The sequence below is a fragment of the Thamnophis sirtalis genome, unplaced genomic scaffold, assembly GCF_051295495.1.
Source record: "Thamnophis sirtalis isolate CommonGarterSnake01/CBP01778 unplaced genomic scaffold, rThaSir2_p1.2 scaffold_13, whole genome shotgun sequence".
Lineage (NCBI taxonomy): Eukaryota > Metazoa > Chordata > Lepidosauria > Squamata > Natricidae > Thamnophis > Thamnophis sirtalis.
In genome coordinates this window covers 58680982-58695295 of record NW_028261393.1, presented here as the reverse complement: position 1 = coordinate 58695295, position 14314 = coordinate 58680982, and the positions used below count along the sequence as shown (strand labels likewise).

At 50.1% G+C, this 14314-nt stretch overlaps 1 protein-coding gene across 1 annotated transcript in view; it reads left to right on the top strand.

Moving 5' to 3' along the window:
* Positions 1-1994: 1994 nt before the first annotated feature.
* Positions 1995-14314, top strand: part of TBC1D8B (TBC1 domain family member 8B) — a 28776-nt gene continuing 16456 nt past the window's right edge. The window contains exons 1-6 of the mRNA XM_087728194.1: positions 1995-2162; positions 8734-8844; positions 9453-9571; positions 11709-11934; positions 12942-13182; positions 14078-14285. Coding sequence (XP_087584320.1) covers positions 2027-2162; positions 8734-8844; positions 9453-9571; positions 11709-11934; positions 12942-13182; positions 14078-14285 — 1041 coding nt within the window. The 5' untranslated portion in view covers positions 1995-2026. The remainder of the gene's footprint in view (positions 2163-8733; positions 8845-9452; positions 9572-11708; positions 11935-12941; positions 13183-14077; positions 14286-14314) is intronic.

Sequence of the window (14314 nt, the reverse complement as noted above, 5' to 3'; positions counted from 1 at the left end):
TTCGCCTGAACCGGTAGTAAAAAAAAAATGCTACCAATACCAATGCAAATTGGTATTTCCGACAATCAGCCGTGACGTGCGATTAGGTAGAAAGCAGGATTTCCTATTTTCTAGCTAATCTAAATCACATAGCACAGCGGATTCCCCCCCCCCCCCCCGCACCTCGCTGTTCTACTTCCCTTATCAGGGGCGCTCGGTACCTCCGCCCGGATGTCATCACCCCCGTTTTGATGCTCTGCGCAGGCGTCAAATTTGCAAACCGGTAGCGAAGGTAAGTAGATTTCACACCTGATCTCAACTTTAAAATTATTTCCATTCTTTAAAAAGGAGAGAGCTCGCTTAAGTAGGTAAGAGGAATTAATCACCGAGATATGAAGAGAAGCCATTTAGGGACGGATTACCGTACAGTTAGTAATTCCAGCTATTTAAAAATAACTCTGGTTGTGGGGAGAAATGCCTAAATAGCTGCAAGTTTGGGTGCATAAGACACTCCTAGCTTAAGGCAGAATTTGTAACGGTTGATTAAAAAAAATGTTTAATATCCTGACTGATTGTGGGACCTGCTTCAACCTCAGCATCACAGTATAACATCAAAGAGGAGTGGAAAAAAATAATTACCAATATCTTCGAAAAGAAGCTCTTTTATCGGATCTCAAGTACTGTAGTGCTATTAAGTTCTGCCTTGTATATTAAAAGTCAGCAAAGGGAGAAAGATTCGTAGTTCGGCTGGCGATTTTGCCTGCGTTCAAAGGGAGGATAGGAAAAAATGTAATTGTGGTTGCAGATCGTTTGTTAAGTCCTTAGCTGCAATAGCTCTGAGCTGATCTCCTCAACTTGTCCTGCCTCAGAAGATCCACAAGTAAACTGAGAGTAAAAATCAGTGAGTTTGCTCGGAGGAATAATTGGCTTCTCCTGGCCTTCTGTGCAAAAAAGGCGAGGGAGCCGAGCAAGGCCCATTGGAAAAAAAATGCATAAGTGGTTAGGAAAAAATGTTAAAAGGGCATATAGATGATAAGGCAGAATTATGTCTGTTAGGCATAATACCAGAAAAATATGATAAAGGGAATGTTTATTCGATATTACATGTTTTGACAGCAGCAAGGATTGTATTTGCACAACACCGGAAGAATGAGGAAACACCCGCAGGAGAGATAGAATTTAAACAATATTAGGCTGTGCAGAAATGGAGAGAAAAAGGAAAGGGGGACACAGAGTGGGAATATTGGGAATCTTGAATCTCGTGTGCAGCCACAGTCGGGTGAACGTGATTTCCCAGGCGGCCAGAGGTTGCAAGTTTCTCCTCTGAACCTGTGACTCCCGACCGCACAGTCTTGGAGTTATGACGGCAATCAGGACTCCTGGGATCGCTGTTGCCAAGCGATGCGGTCATTAACGTGTTGTTGTTGTTATTAGGTATTGCATTCGTTCACTGCCCGTCTCACGACCAGAGTGTGGCTTGCTATGGTTGAAAAAAAATATATGTATACCATTGGTGGTGGAAGAGAGCTGGATCACTGCCAATGACAGATGTCACAATCTGGGGGATTCTGGAAATTGTAACACACACACACACACACACTGACACACTCCACACTCCTTTAAAGGCACCTGCATGCTAAGGAATTGAAGTCCCCCCCACTCCCCCCTTGAAAGAGGCATCCTAGCTGACTTTGGGGACTTGAAGCCCCCTCCCACCTTTAAAGCCCCATGCAGGCTGGGGGATTCTGGGAGCCGAAGGTGCCCCAAGGGGGGGGGGGGCAAAGGGGAACCTCCCCAAAGCCCCCACCAACAGCTGCTGCTCCCCAGCTGAGGCCCAGCCCCGCCTCCCTCCCTCCCTCCCTAGCCGCGCCCCCAGCCGCGCGGGGCATGCCGGGGCTTGTAGTGCGTCCCTCCGCCCGGGAGGCGCCGAGCCCGGCGGAAGCGCCGCCGGCACTCCATTTCCCGGCGGGCGGCGCGGGGGGCGTGGCGAGGAGCCAGGCCCCGCCCCTCCCAGCTGAGCCCGGGCTGGGTGGCGGCGGCGGCGGCGATGTGGCTGAAGCCCGAGGAGCTGCTGCTGAAGAGCGCCCTGCGGCTGTGGGTGCAGGAGCGATGCAACCGCTTCTTCGTGCTGCAGCGGCGCCGCGGATACGGCCAGGAGGGCGGCGGGGGAGGCGGGCTGGCCGGTAAGCGCGAGACTCCCCCCCCCCGTCCTGCCCTTCCTCCGGCGCCCCCCCCTCCCGACACACACACAGACCCCGGGGGTCTCCTCCGGCCGGCCCTGCCAGTTGGGCCAGGAGGGAGGGGGTGTGGCTTTCCCTTCCCTCCCCCCTCCTTTTCTCCCCCCCCCATGACATCCTCTTGCCGGCCTTGCCGGGGGGGGGGCTGGCTTTGCACTGGGGCTGCTGGAGGGCTTCCCCCCCTCCCCTCTGCCTCCCAACAGCCCTGCCAGGGAGGCCGGGGAGAGGCTAAGGGGTAGTAAGGTGGGGGGGGGCTGGCATCTGTTCCCAAAGCCCCCCCTCTCCCCCCCAGTCCCTGCAAGGGGATCCTTTTCTGGACCCTCTAAAGAAACCAGCTGGAAAAGGCTTGGAAGCTCCGCCAGATCGAGGGAGGCAGGAGCAGAGACCCCCCCCCACCCGTCCCCAGGAGGGCAAGAAGTTGGGAAATTCCCCCCCCCCCAAAAAAAAAAACCCATTCAAGATGCTGGGGAAAAAAGAGGGTTGAACTGGCGCTGAATCTGCTGGAATTTTAAGTCACTATTGCAAAATTTGAGTCCAAAATCTCCCTTCTCCCCCTTCCTGGTTTTCAAAGCTTTTCTTTCCAAGCTCGCAGCCACGACCCCCCCCTTCTCCCCACCGCCCCCCCCAAGCACAGCTCCCTCTTGTTGACAGCAGCCTCCGAAGTGACCATGGGAGAGGGAACCTCGGACGCCCCCCCCCCTTCCCAGCTTCCCTTGCAGCTGATAGACTCTCTCTGGGTAGGGAGGCTCGGTTGAGCCGCCGGGTGGTCCAAAGCTTTGGAAGATAATAATTGAATTGGAGGGAGGGGAGGGGGCAGCCAACCTGGAAAGGGTTCAGAGGGTTTTAAGGGGGGGGGACACTGGCTTTTGGGGAGAAAACGTCTAATGTCCCAGCTGGAGGCTCTGGAGATGCCTGAAAATTAAGGATGAAAAGGAGGGAGGAATGGAGGAAGGAGAGGAAGGAAAGGAATGAAAGAAGAAAGGAAAGAAGAGGAAAGAAGGAAGGGAGGAATAAAAGGAAGGAATAAAAGGAGGGAGGGTGTCAGAAATGGTGTAGGGTCTCCTGCTTGGGCAGGGGAGTGGGGTTGGACTAGATGACCTACAAGGTCCCTTCCAACTCTGTTAATCTGACTCTGAAGGGAGGAGGAAAGGGAAAAGAAAAGGGGAGGAAGGAAGCACAGGAGAAAATGAGAAGGAAGAAGGCAGCGAGGGAAAGGAAGGAAGGAAGGAAGGAAGGAAGGAGGGGAATCTTGGAGAGGTATTTTTTCTACTCCTATTTCTCAACAGCCCATTCAAAACGATGAGTCTTCTTGAGGCCCTTCCTGTGTCCATGTAGGTAGATAAATATAATTTAGAGTCTGTAAGAGGTTGTGTAGAGCAGTTGCCTTCAAGATCCTTGTGTGGGGGAAAATATCCATTGCGGTTGACTTTTTATTCCTAGGTTTCATCCGACCAGATAGCTCCCTTTTCCTCTTTCACATTTAGCCATTCGCCCCCTGTATCTTCACCTCCCTTCCCGCTTAGCCCTCAATTAACAACTGATCAGATCTCTGTTTCTCCAGATGCGCCTCTAAGATTTTATTTTAAAATCCACTGTATTATAAGAGAGAGAAGCTGTCATCTTTCAGTGTCTGGTTTTTAAAAGATGCTCTTGAGTTCCAATATTTTCCAAGCAGCTTTTGTAGAAGAGACTCTTCTGGATCCAGCTGTTTCCATACCTTTATGATTTTCCAATGCACCCCTGGATAGATTACAACCTCATTTAAAACACACCTGTTATTATTATTAATAACCATCGGGCTCTTTTAGTCCATCAGCTGATGGGAACCGTCCTGTGGCAATGAATTGCGTTAGGCTCTTATGGAATTTGTGAGTTCCTCCTGTTTCTTTCGTGGCTCACCTGGGCTCTCTGCCCGAGGTACAGATGTTTGGATTGTGGTTGCCCAGAGGTGGAGCTCTCGCCTCACAATCAGGAGGCTGTGAGTTCGATCCTAGGTGGAGGCAGATATTTCTCTCTCTCTGGGCACCATGAGAATATATCTGCTGAACGAAGCTCCGCATTGGCGACAGGAAGGGCATCCGGCCAGGTAAACCCTCTGCTAGCTCCATTCAGCTGCCCCGATTCCACCCTGCAAGGGACGACGGGGTCATTAAATGGCAAAGAAGATGATGAAAATGCAGCTTTTGCTAAATGTGACGCTTAGGAAATCCAGACATCCTAACAACCAACCAGACCAAGACGTCATTGTGATAGTGATTGTCCAGCTGGTTGTTTCCTTGGCAACAAGGCAAAAACAGTTTTTGGTTCCTTGGTTAACATTACAAATTTGAGTATTTTAGCTGGACAATTTGGCCTGGCCCCTGGTCACCCATCCGAGGGCCAATTCTCTCCGGCTCTGCTTAGCTTTTTCAAGATTTCTCAAGATCACCCAGGGCCGTGATGGCGATCCCATGGCAAACAGGCCTGCTCCAGGTGGCACACGGAGCCACATTTGCTGGCATGCCAGTCCTCGGCTGATCTCCAGCCTTCCAGAGGGCCCGGGGCTCCTGGAGAGGGTGGAAAACAGGAACCTCCGGTGGGCCCTTTGGGCTCGTCTCTTGCCCCCCCCCCCAGGCAAAGGGGCCCAGTGGGCCATCTGGAAGGTCAGAAATGGATCGCTTCCGCCTTCCGGGTGGGGGGCTGGGGGAGGCTGTTTTCTCCCTCCCCAGGGTCCAGGGAAGACTGGGGAAGGCGAAAACTCTCACACACACACCTCACATGCGCAGGTGGGTGTGGCGCAGTCCATTGTGGGTCGGGGCACAATCTTGGCCTGCCTTTACAAAAAGGTTAGCCTGATCTAGGGGCGAAGTTTGGGAAGCCCAGTTTGAGGAAGTGATTGCCTTCCTAACTCTGAGCGGGTCCACGGCTACGAAGTTGCACGAAGCCCCCTGACGTTTGCTTAGCGGGGCCTTCGCATCCGGGTGAACCGAGCCGTCGTAAGTTTGATTGTTGTTGCTACCTGTAACCCTGTTCAACGGAAGCTGGTTAAACCACGGTTGAGTTTAAGAGCAGAGTCTCAACGAGAGTCGTTTTCTCTGGGAAAGTTTGGCGAAGGATTGTCACAGCCGGTGGGTCCTTGTCCCAAAGATGTTTTTCCGAGAGGCAACTGGACTTTCTGGTTTTTCCTTTGAAGACGCTTCGCTCCTCATCCGAGCTCTGAGCCGAAGAAGCTTCTTGGAGGAGAAGCGAAACTTCTTCAAAGGAAAAACTAGAAACTCCAGTTGCCTCTCGGAAAAAAAGCCACCTTTGGGACGACCTCCGATGACGGAGAAACTCCGTGACTCGGGTGGATGTTCTTGACCTGCCGGCCACATGACCACGGAGACGTCTTCGGACAGTGCTGGCTCTTGGGCTTTGAAACGGAGATGAGCACCATTCCCCCTAGAGTCAGGAACGACCAGCACAGATGTGCCAGGGGAACCTTTAAGCATGTAATGCAATAATATCAATCGTTATTGCAAAGTATACTATCTTCCATTGTGATATCAATTACATAACCATCAAAATATTTGCTAATTGTTTCTTTCATTCTCACGTAGTCCATATTTCACGTAAATCCACTCCTCTAACCTCTGCATTGGTCAGCTAAGGCAGTGTTTCTCAACCTTGTCAATTTGAAGATGGGGAAGTGTCTAGGACAGTGTTTCTCAACCTTGGCCACTTGAAGATGTCCGGACTTCAACTCCCAGAATTCCCCAGCCAGCATTCGCTGGCTGGGGAATTCTGGGAGTTGAAGTCCGGACATCTTCAAGTAGCCAAGGTTGAAAAACACTGAGCTAAGGCATTGGCCTGATGGAATGGAAGCTTTCTAATGCCTTTATATATATATATATATTCTGTGTTTTTTTTTCCCCCCCTGCCCCTATTTTGGAGGTGAGAGGTTTTGAAGCTAACACGCCTTTCCCGGTCTTTGAAACATGAATGGCTCTTCTGGAGCCAGGTGGTTCCTAGGTGTTTGCTCTTCTCCTTCTTCTTCCGGAAGAGACGTCGCCAAAGGGGGGGGGGGCGACCACACAGAATAATTTAGCTAAGGTTGCCGGTTTTGAGTCACAGGTTTTTCTTTATGACTAATACTGCGGATTTACAAGCCTCCCTCCAGCCAGGGAAAGTCAGTGGTGATCATATTTCCCTGCAGATTTACTCCTTCCATAATTCATGTTCTGCAAGAGGCGAAGGTTTCCATTTCGGCTTTTAAAAACAAAACAACAACACAAATTTCATCCCGTCCTTCCTACCTTCCGTTTCCCTTTGAGAAGCGTCTTGGAGAGGAGAAGAGGAAAAATAGCTTCTCCTGCTATTCTGGCCCAAAATTGGAATCTTTAGACTTGGTTTTAGCCATTTTACTTCTCCGTAACTTGAGTCTCCCTCCAAAGAGAGTTGCTGAAATGTCGTTTTTAATATTGCAGGAGGCGATAAAAGCTCTGACGAAATCCATGTACACAGTCGAAACAGGACGCTGGTTTTTTAGTCTCTGAGGACTTTCGTATCCTCTCCTGCCTGAGTCGTAATTTATTTATCATTAGACATATAGCTGGCTTTTATTTGTACATCTCCAGGCGATGTAAATATATCTAACGCTTCCATTTATTTCCCCACCCAACAGCCACGTTAATAGATTAGCAGAGTTGGAAGGGACCTTGTGGGTCTCCGCCCAAGCAGGAGACCCTAGACCCTATATTAATTAGAACAATTAACCAGTGGAACTACTGGCCTCCAGAAGTTGTGAATGCTCCAACACTGGGAGTTTTTAAAGAAGAGGTTAGCAATAGCAATAGCAGTAGACTTATATACCGCTTCATAGGCCTTTCAGGCCTCTCTAAGCGGTTTACAGAGAGTCAGCATATTGCCCCCAACAATCTGGGTCCTCATTTTACCCACCTCGGAAGGATGGAAGGCTGAGTCAACCCTGAGCCGGTGAGATTTGAACCGCTGACCTGCTGATCTAGCAGGAGCCTGCAGTGCTGCATTTAACCACTGCGCCACCTTGGCTCTAGGTTGGATAGCCATTTGTCTGAAGTGGCTTAGAGTTTCCTGCCTAAGCAGGGGGTTGGACTAGAAGACCTCCAAGGTCCCGTCCAACTCTGCTATTCTATTCTAAATTAAACTTCACATATTTACAGAAGGAGACAGCAAATAAACCCACCTTATAGTGAATTAAGTGTAGATAGTCCTTGACTTAAGAATTTGGGATTTCTGTTGCTAAGCAAAACAGTTTAGTTGCCTCATTTTACCACCTTGCTGGCCACAGTCATTAAGTGAATCAATGCAGGGACCCAGTTGTTAAGTGAATCTGGCTTCCCTGTTGACTTTGCTTGTCAGAAGGTCACAAAAGGGGATCGCGTGACCGTGGGACGCTGCAACCGTCACAAAAATGAGTCAGTTGCCAAATGTCTGAGCTTTGGTCACGTGATCATGGGAATGCTACAACAGTCATAAGTGTGAAAAACAGTTCTGTCACTTTTTCCCCCCATACTGGTCACTAAGCGAGTTGTTGAGGACTACCTGTATAGTTTAGTTTGGTTTTGCCCCAGTTCTATTCTCCCGGCTGATTTTTGGCCGCTGCCTCTTCCGTCAGGCCGAGAAATAATATTTATTTCTTTATCATGTTTTTAGTGTGACGCTCATCGGTTCTTTGAACTAGGCGGCACCTGCCAGGCTCCAAAACCTCCGGAGACTCTTTAAACAATTGCTCTGTGCTTTTCCTTAGCCGCTAATCCCTCCTCCTCCCGGGTGTCTATTTGCAAAGGCCTCGACAAGACCGGTTCTGCCCTCTTCCTCCACCGCGTTGCAAAGGCTGATCAACCCTTCAGCTTCCATCAACAAACCCACCTGCACCCCAGGCGTAAATGGGGGGAGGGGCGGGACTTGGAGCAAGGGGGGGGGGATAACTAGAAACACACCTGGTCTCTCTTTCCTGGCTTTTTTTTTAAAAAAACCCTGAACTGCTTCCTAGCAATCCCTGGCTTCAAATCAGGCCCTTAATTTCTCCATCCCAATTACAATTTTAGGGATAGATTAGATAGGTCACAAACCAATGAAGCGAACGAATGGTCTCCTGCAAACTCCACTCCCCTTTCGCTCCCCTTTTATTTCCTCTGGGAGGGGCCATTCACCGTCCACCTGTGGCCTTACTCCCAAACAGACCCCTGTACTTTCAGCTGTTCCCTTCGTCTGGCCGCTCTGTGCATGCGCCCACTGGGAACAGGCTCCAGCTGTTCTTCTGCCTCGCTGATGTCTGACTCCGAAGGCAGCACATAAGTACCAGATGGCCTTTGTCCCCTCTCTGCCTCCGACACAGAGCCCTCATCTGAGCCTTCCCCAGACTCCAGGACTGGCCCATCTTCCTCCCCAGCCTCCTCACTGTCCGAATCCGCCGCCAGATCCCGAACTGCTTGTCCCGGGGGGGGAAGGGGGGGGACGACACACGACAACTCTGTCCTGGAGAAGGGGTCCCTGAACTTTGACCTTCATCTTGCAGGTCTCCTGGTCGGGACGTTGGATGCCGTCATGGATTCCACATCGAAAGTAGCCCCTTTCCGTATCCTGCACCAGACCCCGGATTCCCAGATTTACTGGACTATTGCCTGCGGTAAGTATAATATAAATTCTTATTAATTTTTTTTGTATTCTGACTTATTTACATGTAGTCCTCGACTTACAACGTTTTGTTTAGTGACCCCCCCCCCCAAAAAAGTGGCCCGTGACTATTTCTCACACTTGTGACTGTTGTCACACGATCCAAATTCGGACGCTTGCCAACCGACTCACGTTTATGACGGTGGCAGTTTCCTGGTCACATGATCCCCTTTGACGACCTCCTGGCTAGCAGAACTCAGGGCCGGAAGCCCCTGCTGTGACTCGCTTAGCCCCCGTAGCAAGGAATGGGGCAGAAGCTGCCTTAACAAAGGTCAACATTGTGTGTGTCCCATTTTTGCCTTCCCCCAGCATCCAGAAGAACTCTGGCCCATTTTTGGCCTCCGGAGGCTTCCGCAGGTCCTGTTTTTGCCCTCCCCGGGCACTGCAGGGAGCTTCTGGACGCCAGGGAAGGCAAAAACGGGATGTGAGGAGGGTTTAGGAGACCAAAAACAGGCCTGTATTCGCCTATAAGACACACAGACATTTCCACCCATTGCCGGGGGGGGGGGGGTGCGTCTTATAGTCCAAAATACAGTAATTGATTTTTTTTTCCTCACTCAGGAACCAGCCGAGAAGAGATAACGGAGCACTGGGAATGGCTGGAGCGCAATATGATGGACACTCTCTCCGTCTTCGATTCCAACGAGGACATCGTAAGCTTTGTGCACGGGAAAATTCAAGTACGTAAAAGCTCATCGTGAGTAACTTCAGGCTGGGGTTTTAACAGATTAACAGGTTTGGAAGGGACCTTGTAGGTCATCTAGTCCAACCCCACTGCCCAAGCAGGAGACCCTTCACCATTTCTAACCGATGGCAGTCCATTCTCTTCTTGAAAGCCTCCAGTGATGGAGCACCCAGAACTTTTGAAGGCAACTTCCGTTCCACGGGTTGATGGTTCTCACTGTCAGAAAATTTCTCCTTATTTCCAGGTTGAATCTCTTCCTTGTTTAGTTTCCATCTATTATTCCTTCTCTGGCCTTTGGGTGATTTTTCAGAATAGCTTGATTCCCCCCCTCCTCTCTGTGGCAGCCCCTCAAATATTGGAAGGCTGCTATCCTGTCTCCCCTGGTCCTTCTCTTCACTAGACTAGCCAGGCCCAGTTCCTGAAACCGTTCATGTTCAGTTCTTCAGAACCGAAGAAGGATGAGAAGTGAAACATTTTCAAGGGGAAAAAACTCCAAGAAAGTCCAATTGCCTTTTGAAAAAAAGAAATATTTGGGACAATCCTGAACTTGTACGAAGGAGAATCTCATAGGCATTAGTCTAAATCTCCTAAAACAGGATAGTTTTATTCAATTTCTCTGGCACTGAGAGACAATCTGCATTTTATTTCACCCTTAGTGCCTCCTCCAGAGTAAAGTTCATTGCCCCTGGTGGGGTTTTATTTCCTCATTGATGGCTAAAGGACAGCGGAGTTTTTATTAGTTTATTACTTAATTTCCTGGCCAATGCAATCCGGTACATATCAGCCTAGAAGATCATTCTTTTGCAATGAGTCCATTCTGGCTTCTCCCAGGTAAATGCACCTGGGATAGCAACCTGAGATTTGTCCCAAAGGTGCTTTTGGCTTAGAGGCTGAGCTTGTCGATCAGAAAGGTCGGCAGTTCAGAAGTTTGAATCCCTAGCGCCGCGTAACGGAGTGAGCTCCCGTGACTAGTCCCAGCTTCTGCCAACCTAGCAGTTCGAAAACACGTAAAACCTGCAAGTAGAAAGATAGGAACCACCTTTGGTGGGAAGGGAATGTCAGCCACATGACCACGGAGACGTCTATGGACAGCGCTGGCTCTTTGGCTTTGAAACGGAGATGAGCACCGCCCCCTAGAGTCGGGAACGACTAGCACATCTGTGCGAGGGGAACCTTTACCTTAAGTTTTCTTTTTTCTCATTCAAGTGACAACTCCTGACCTGATGCTAAATAATTCTTGTATTTCCTATGGGATTTTCTATTTTATTATCATTGTTTCTCTACTCTCCAGTTCTCCAACCCCTCTTCAGTTCCTGCAGGCAGCATTAAGAGCACGTACCCAAGTGAAGCCACCTCTGACCCTATGTAATTTACAGCCCAATTAGGACCTTGTTTCCCCCCTCCCCCCAGGGTGTGTCATAAATCACATTTGGAGCAATTTCCAGGGTTGTATAGATCAGTGTTTCCCAACCTTGGCAACTTGAAGATGTCTGGACTTCAACTCCCAGAATTCCCCAGCCAGCGAATGCTGGCTGGGGAATTCTGGGAGTTGAAGTCCAGACATCTTCAAGTTGCCAAGGTTGGGAAACACTGGTATAGATCACGGGTCGCTGTGGGTAACTGGGAGACAGCCTTGAGAAAGATACGTCTGGAATGGGCTTTGATTTGTGCCCCCCCCCCCCCCGTGCTGCTTCATCAGCTTCCCATCCCCCCTTGCCTATGGCAACTCAAGAGCAGGCCAGGGATCCTTTGCGAGTTGCCACCTAGGCTTTTGATTACCTTTCCAACATTTGGTGGACGTTCCTACTTCCATGTAGCTTCATCTTGGAGTCCATGATGGTGATCGAATTTGGCCAAAGGAACTTTAGCAATAGCAATAGCAGTTAGACTTATATACCGCTTCATAGGGCTTTCAGCCCTCTCTAAGCGGTTTACAGAGTCAGCATATTGCCCCCAACAATCCGGGTCCTCATTTTACCCACCTCAGAAGGATGGAAGGCTGAGTCAACCCTGAGCCGGTGAGATTAGAACCGCTGAACTGGAGATAGCAGTCAGCTGAAGTGGCCTGCAGTACTGCACTCTAACCACTGTGCCACCTCGGCTCTTAATTCTTGACTCCTTTTTTCCCCCAGGGCTTAATTGCTGAGGAGAACAAAGGGTCTTTAGTAAGAGAAGAGGATCCAGAGAAGTTCCGGGAAGCCCATCTGAAGTTTGAGAAGTGCTTTGGCTTGGCCGAACAGGAGAAACTCGTGACTTACTACTCGTGTAGCTACTGGAGAGGGCGGATGCCCTGCCAAGGCTGGTTGTATCTGAGCACTAATTTCCTCAGCTTTTACTCATTCCTGCTGGGAGCCGAGAGTAAGTAAGATCATTCACCAAGGCATGTTTTTATTTATTTATTTTATTCAAGCGAGATGGCTGCCGTCTCTTCACAGAACAATTAATTAATGGAACAGAAGTTGCCTCCAGAAGTTGTGAATGCCCCAACACTGGGAGTTTTTAAGAAGATGTTGGATAACCATTTGTCTGAAGTGGTGTATGCTTTCCTGCCTAGGCAGGGGGTTGGACTAGAAAACCTCCAAGGTCCCTTCCAACTCAGTTATTCTAACAAGACTTACCTTAAAGCCTGTTAGTCTTAACGGCTGGTTGGGGAATTCTGGGAGTTGAAGTCCACAAGTCTTAAAGTTGTCAAGGATTTTATCACCCTTCCTATAGCTCTACATCATCGGTATTTGAAGCCACTAGTATATAACAATAAACATAAACCCCGATGGTGTTACCTAGTTTGGTAATGAGACGTCTGCAAGAAAATTGCGAGGTTCAGAATGCCCCCAGAACCCCACAGGGTCTCCTCCTGACCCCTTTAGGTAAAGCCCAGATGGTCTCTGGGTAGAGAACCTGGGCAACTGAGACAGACAACTGTGTGAAGGTCACAAAGGGATGGACCTTGAAAAGGCGAGAACCTGAATGGATTCGGTGGCTCAGTGGCTTAGACTCGGAGCTTGTCAATCAGAAAGGCCGGCAGTTCGGCGGTTCGATTCCTTAGTGCCGTGTGAAGGAGTGAGCATGAGGGAAGTGGACTCTCTTGTTTTTCTCTGAAGAAGTTTCGCTTCTTGCCCAAGAAGCTTCTTCAGTTCCGAGAGAAGCCGAGGAAGCTTCTTGGATGAGAAATGAAATCTCTTCAGAGAAAAAACAGTTGTCGCTTGGGGGGGAAATAAGCACCTTTGGGGGGGGACAACCATTACCTGGAAGACTGAGAATCTCCTTAGAAGGTACAGTGTCTCCTGCTTGAGCAAGGGTTGGATTGGAAGACCTCTAGGGCCCCTTCCAACAACCCCCTTATTCTCTTACTCTTCCCTCTGCAGTCAAACTCATAATAGCCTGGGATGAGATCTCCAAACTTGAAAAAACCTCCACGGTGATCCTGACAGAAAGCATCCACGTTTGTGCCCACGGGGAGGACCATTACTTCTCCATGTTTCTGCACCTGGGCGAGACTTTCCTCCTCATGGAACAGCTGGCTCTCTACGCCGTCCGGAGGCTCTTCGACAAGGAGGCCTTCCAGGGTGACCCCCTCCTCTGCAACCCTCTGCAAATCACCAAGAGGTCAGTGGTTGAGAAGGGGAGCCCAGAAGGCAGGGAGCGAGGAGAAGGGAGGCCCGTGGGGGACGTTTTAGAAAGTTATAGTGAGGTCTTGACTTATGGCCACAATTGAGCCCAAAAGGGGAGGGAAGAAAAGAAGGGAGGGGAAGGAAAAGAAGGGAGGGGAAGGGAAGGGAAGAGAAGGAAAGGGAGGAAGGAGAAGGTAAGGGAAGAGAAGGAAAGAGAGGAAGGGAGGAAGGGAAGAGATGGGAAGGAAAGGAAGGAGAGGGAAAGGAAGGGAGGAAGGAAAGGAAGGAGGTGGAATGAAGGGAAGGACAATGGGATGGAAGGGAAGGAGGTGGGGATAGGGGTCAGATGACCATGGGGGAAGCTGCAACAGTCGTAAATGTGGAAAACAGTCATAAGTTACATTTTTCAATCCCGTTGTAACTTGGCCACTGAAGGGACTGTCGTAAGTCGAGGCTTCCTGCATTTGGCTTTTTAAGGGTGGGCCGGACTCTGGGCTGGTCCTGTCGGCCCAGGACTGACGGGAGCTTTTGGCCCAGGACTGACGGGAGCTTTTGGAGAGGGTTTGCCTCCCATTAATCTAGAAAGTGGAGGCTTCGTTTCTCTCTTGGACGAAGGTTTCCCCAGAGAGCAATTTAGAACTCACTGCAGAGACTCCTGGATTTACAACGCTTCATTTAGTGACCGTTCAAAGTTGTCACAGCACTGAAAAAAGTGGCTTATGTCCGTTTTTCACACAGAAAGGTCGTAAAATGGGTCAGAGCCCACCTGTGCGTGATTTTGCGAATTGGGACTCCAGTTTCCCAGAGGGGAAGAGGGGAAGAGTCCCGGGCGCAAACCTCCTTCCCAGCTGGGGACATTAAGGCGTCGCTTCTTCCCTTTTGGCCCACAGGGGGCTGGAGAACCGGGCGCACAGCGAGCAGTTCAACGCCTTCTTCAGGCTGCCCAGCGAGGAGACGCTGCGGGAGGTCCACGAGTGTTTCCTGTGGGTGCCCTTCAGCCACTACAACACCCTGGGGAAGCTGTGCCTCTCGGAGAGCTTCCTCTGCTTCGCCAGTCAAGACGGATGCCTCTGCAGCCTCATCGTCCCCGTCAGAGAGGTCAGCAGGAGCTCTTGGCCAACCTTCAA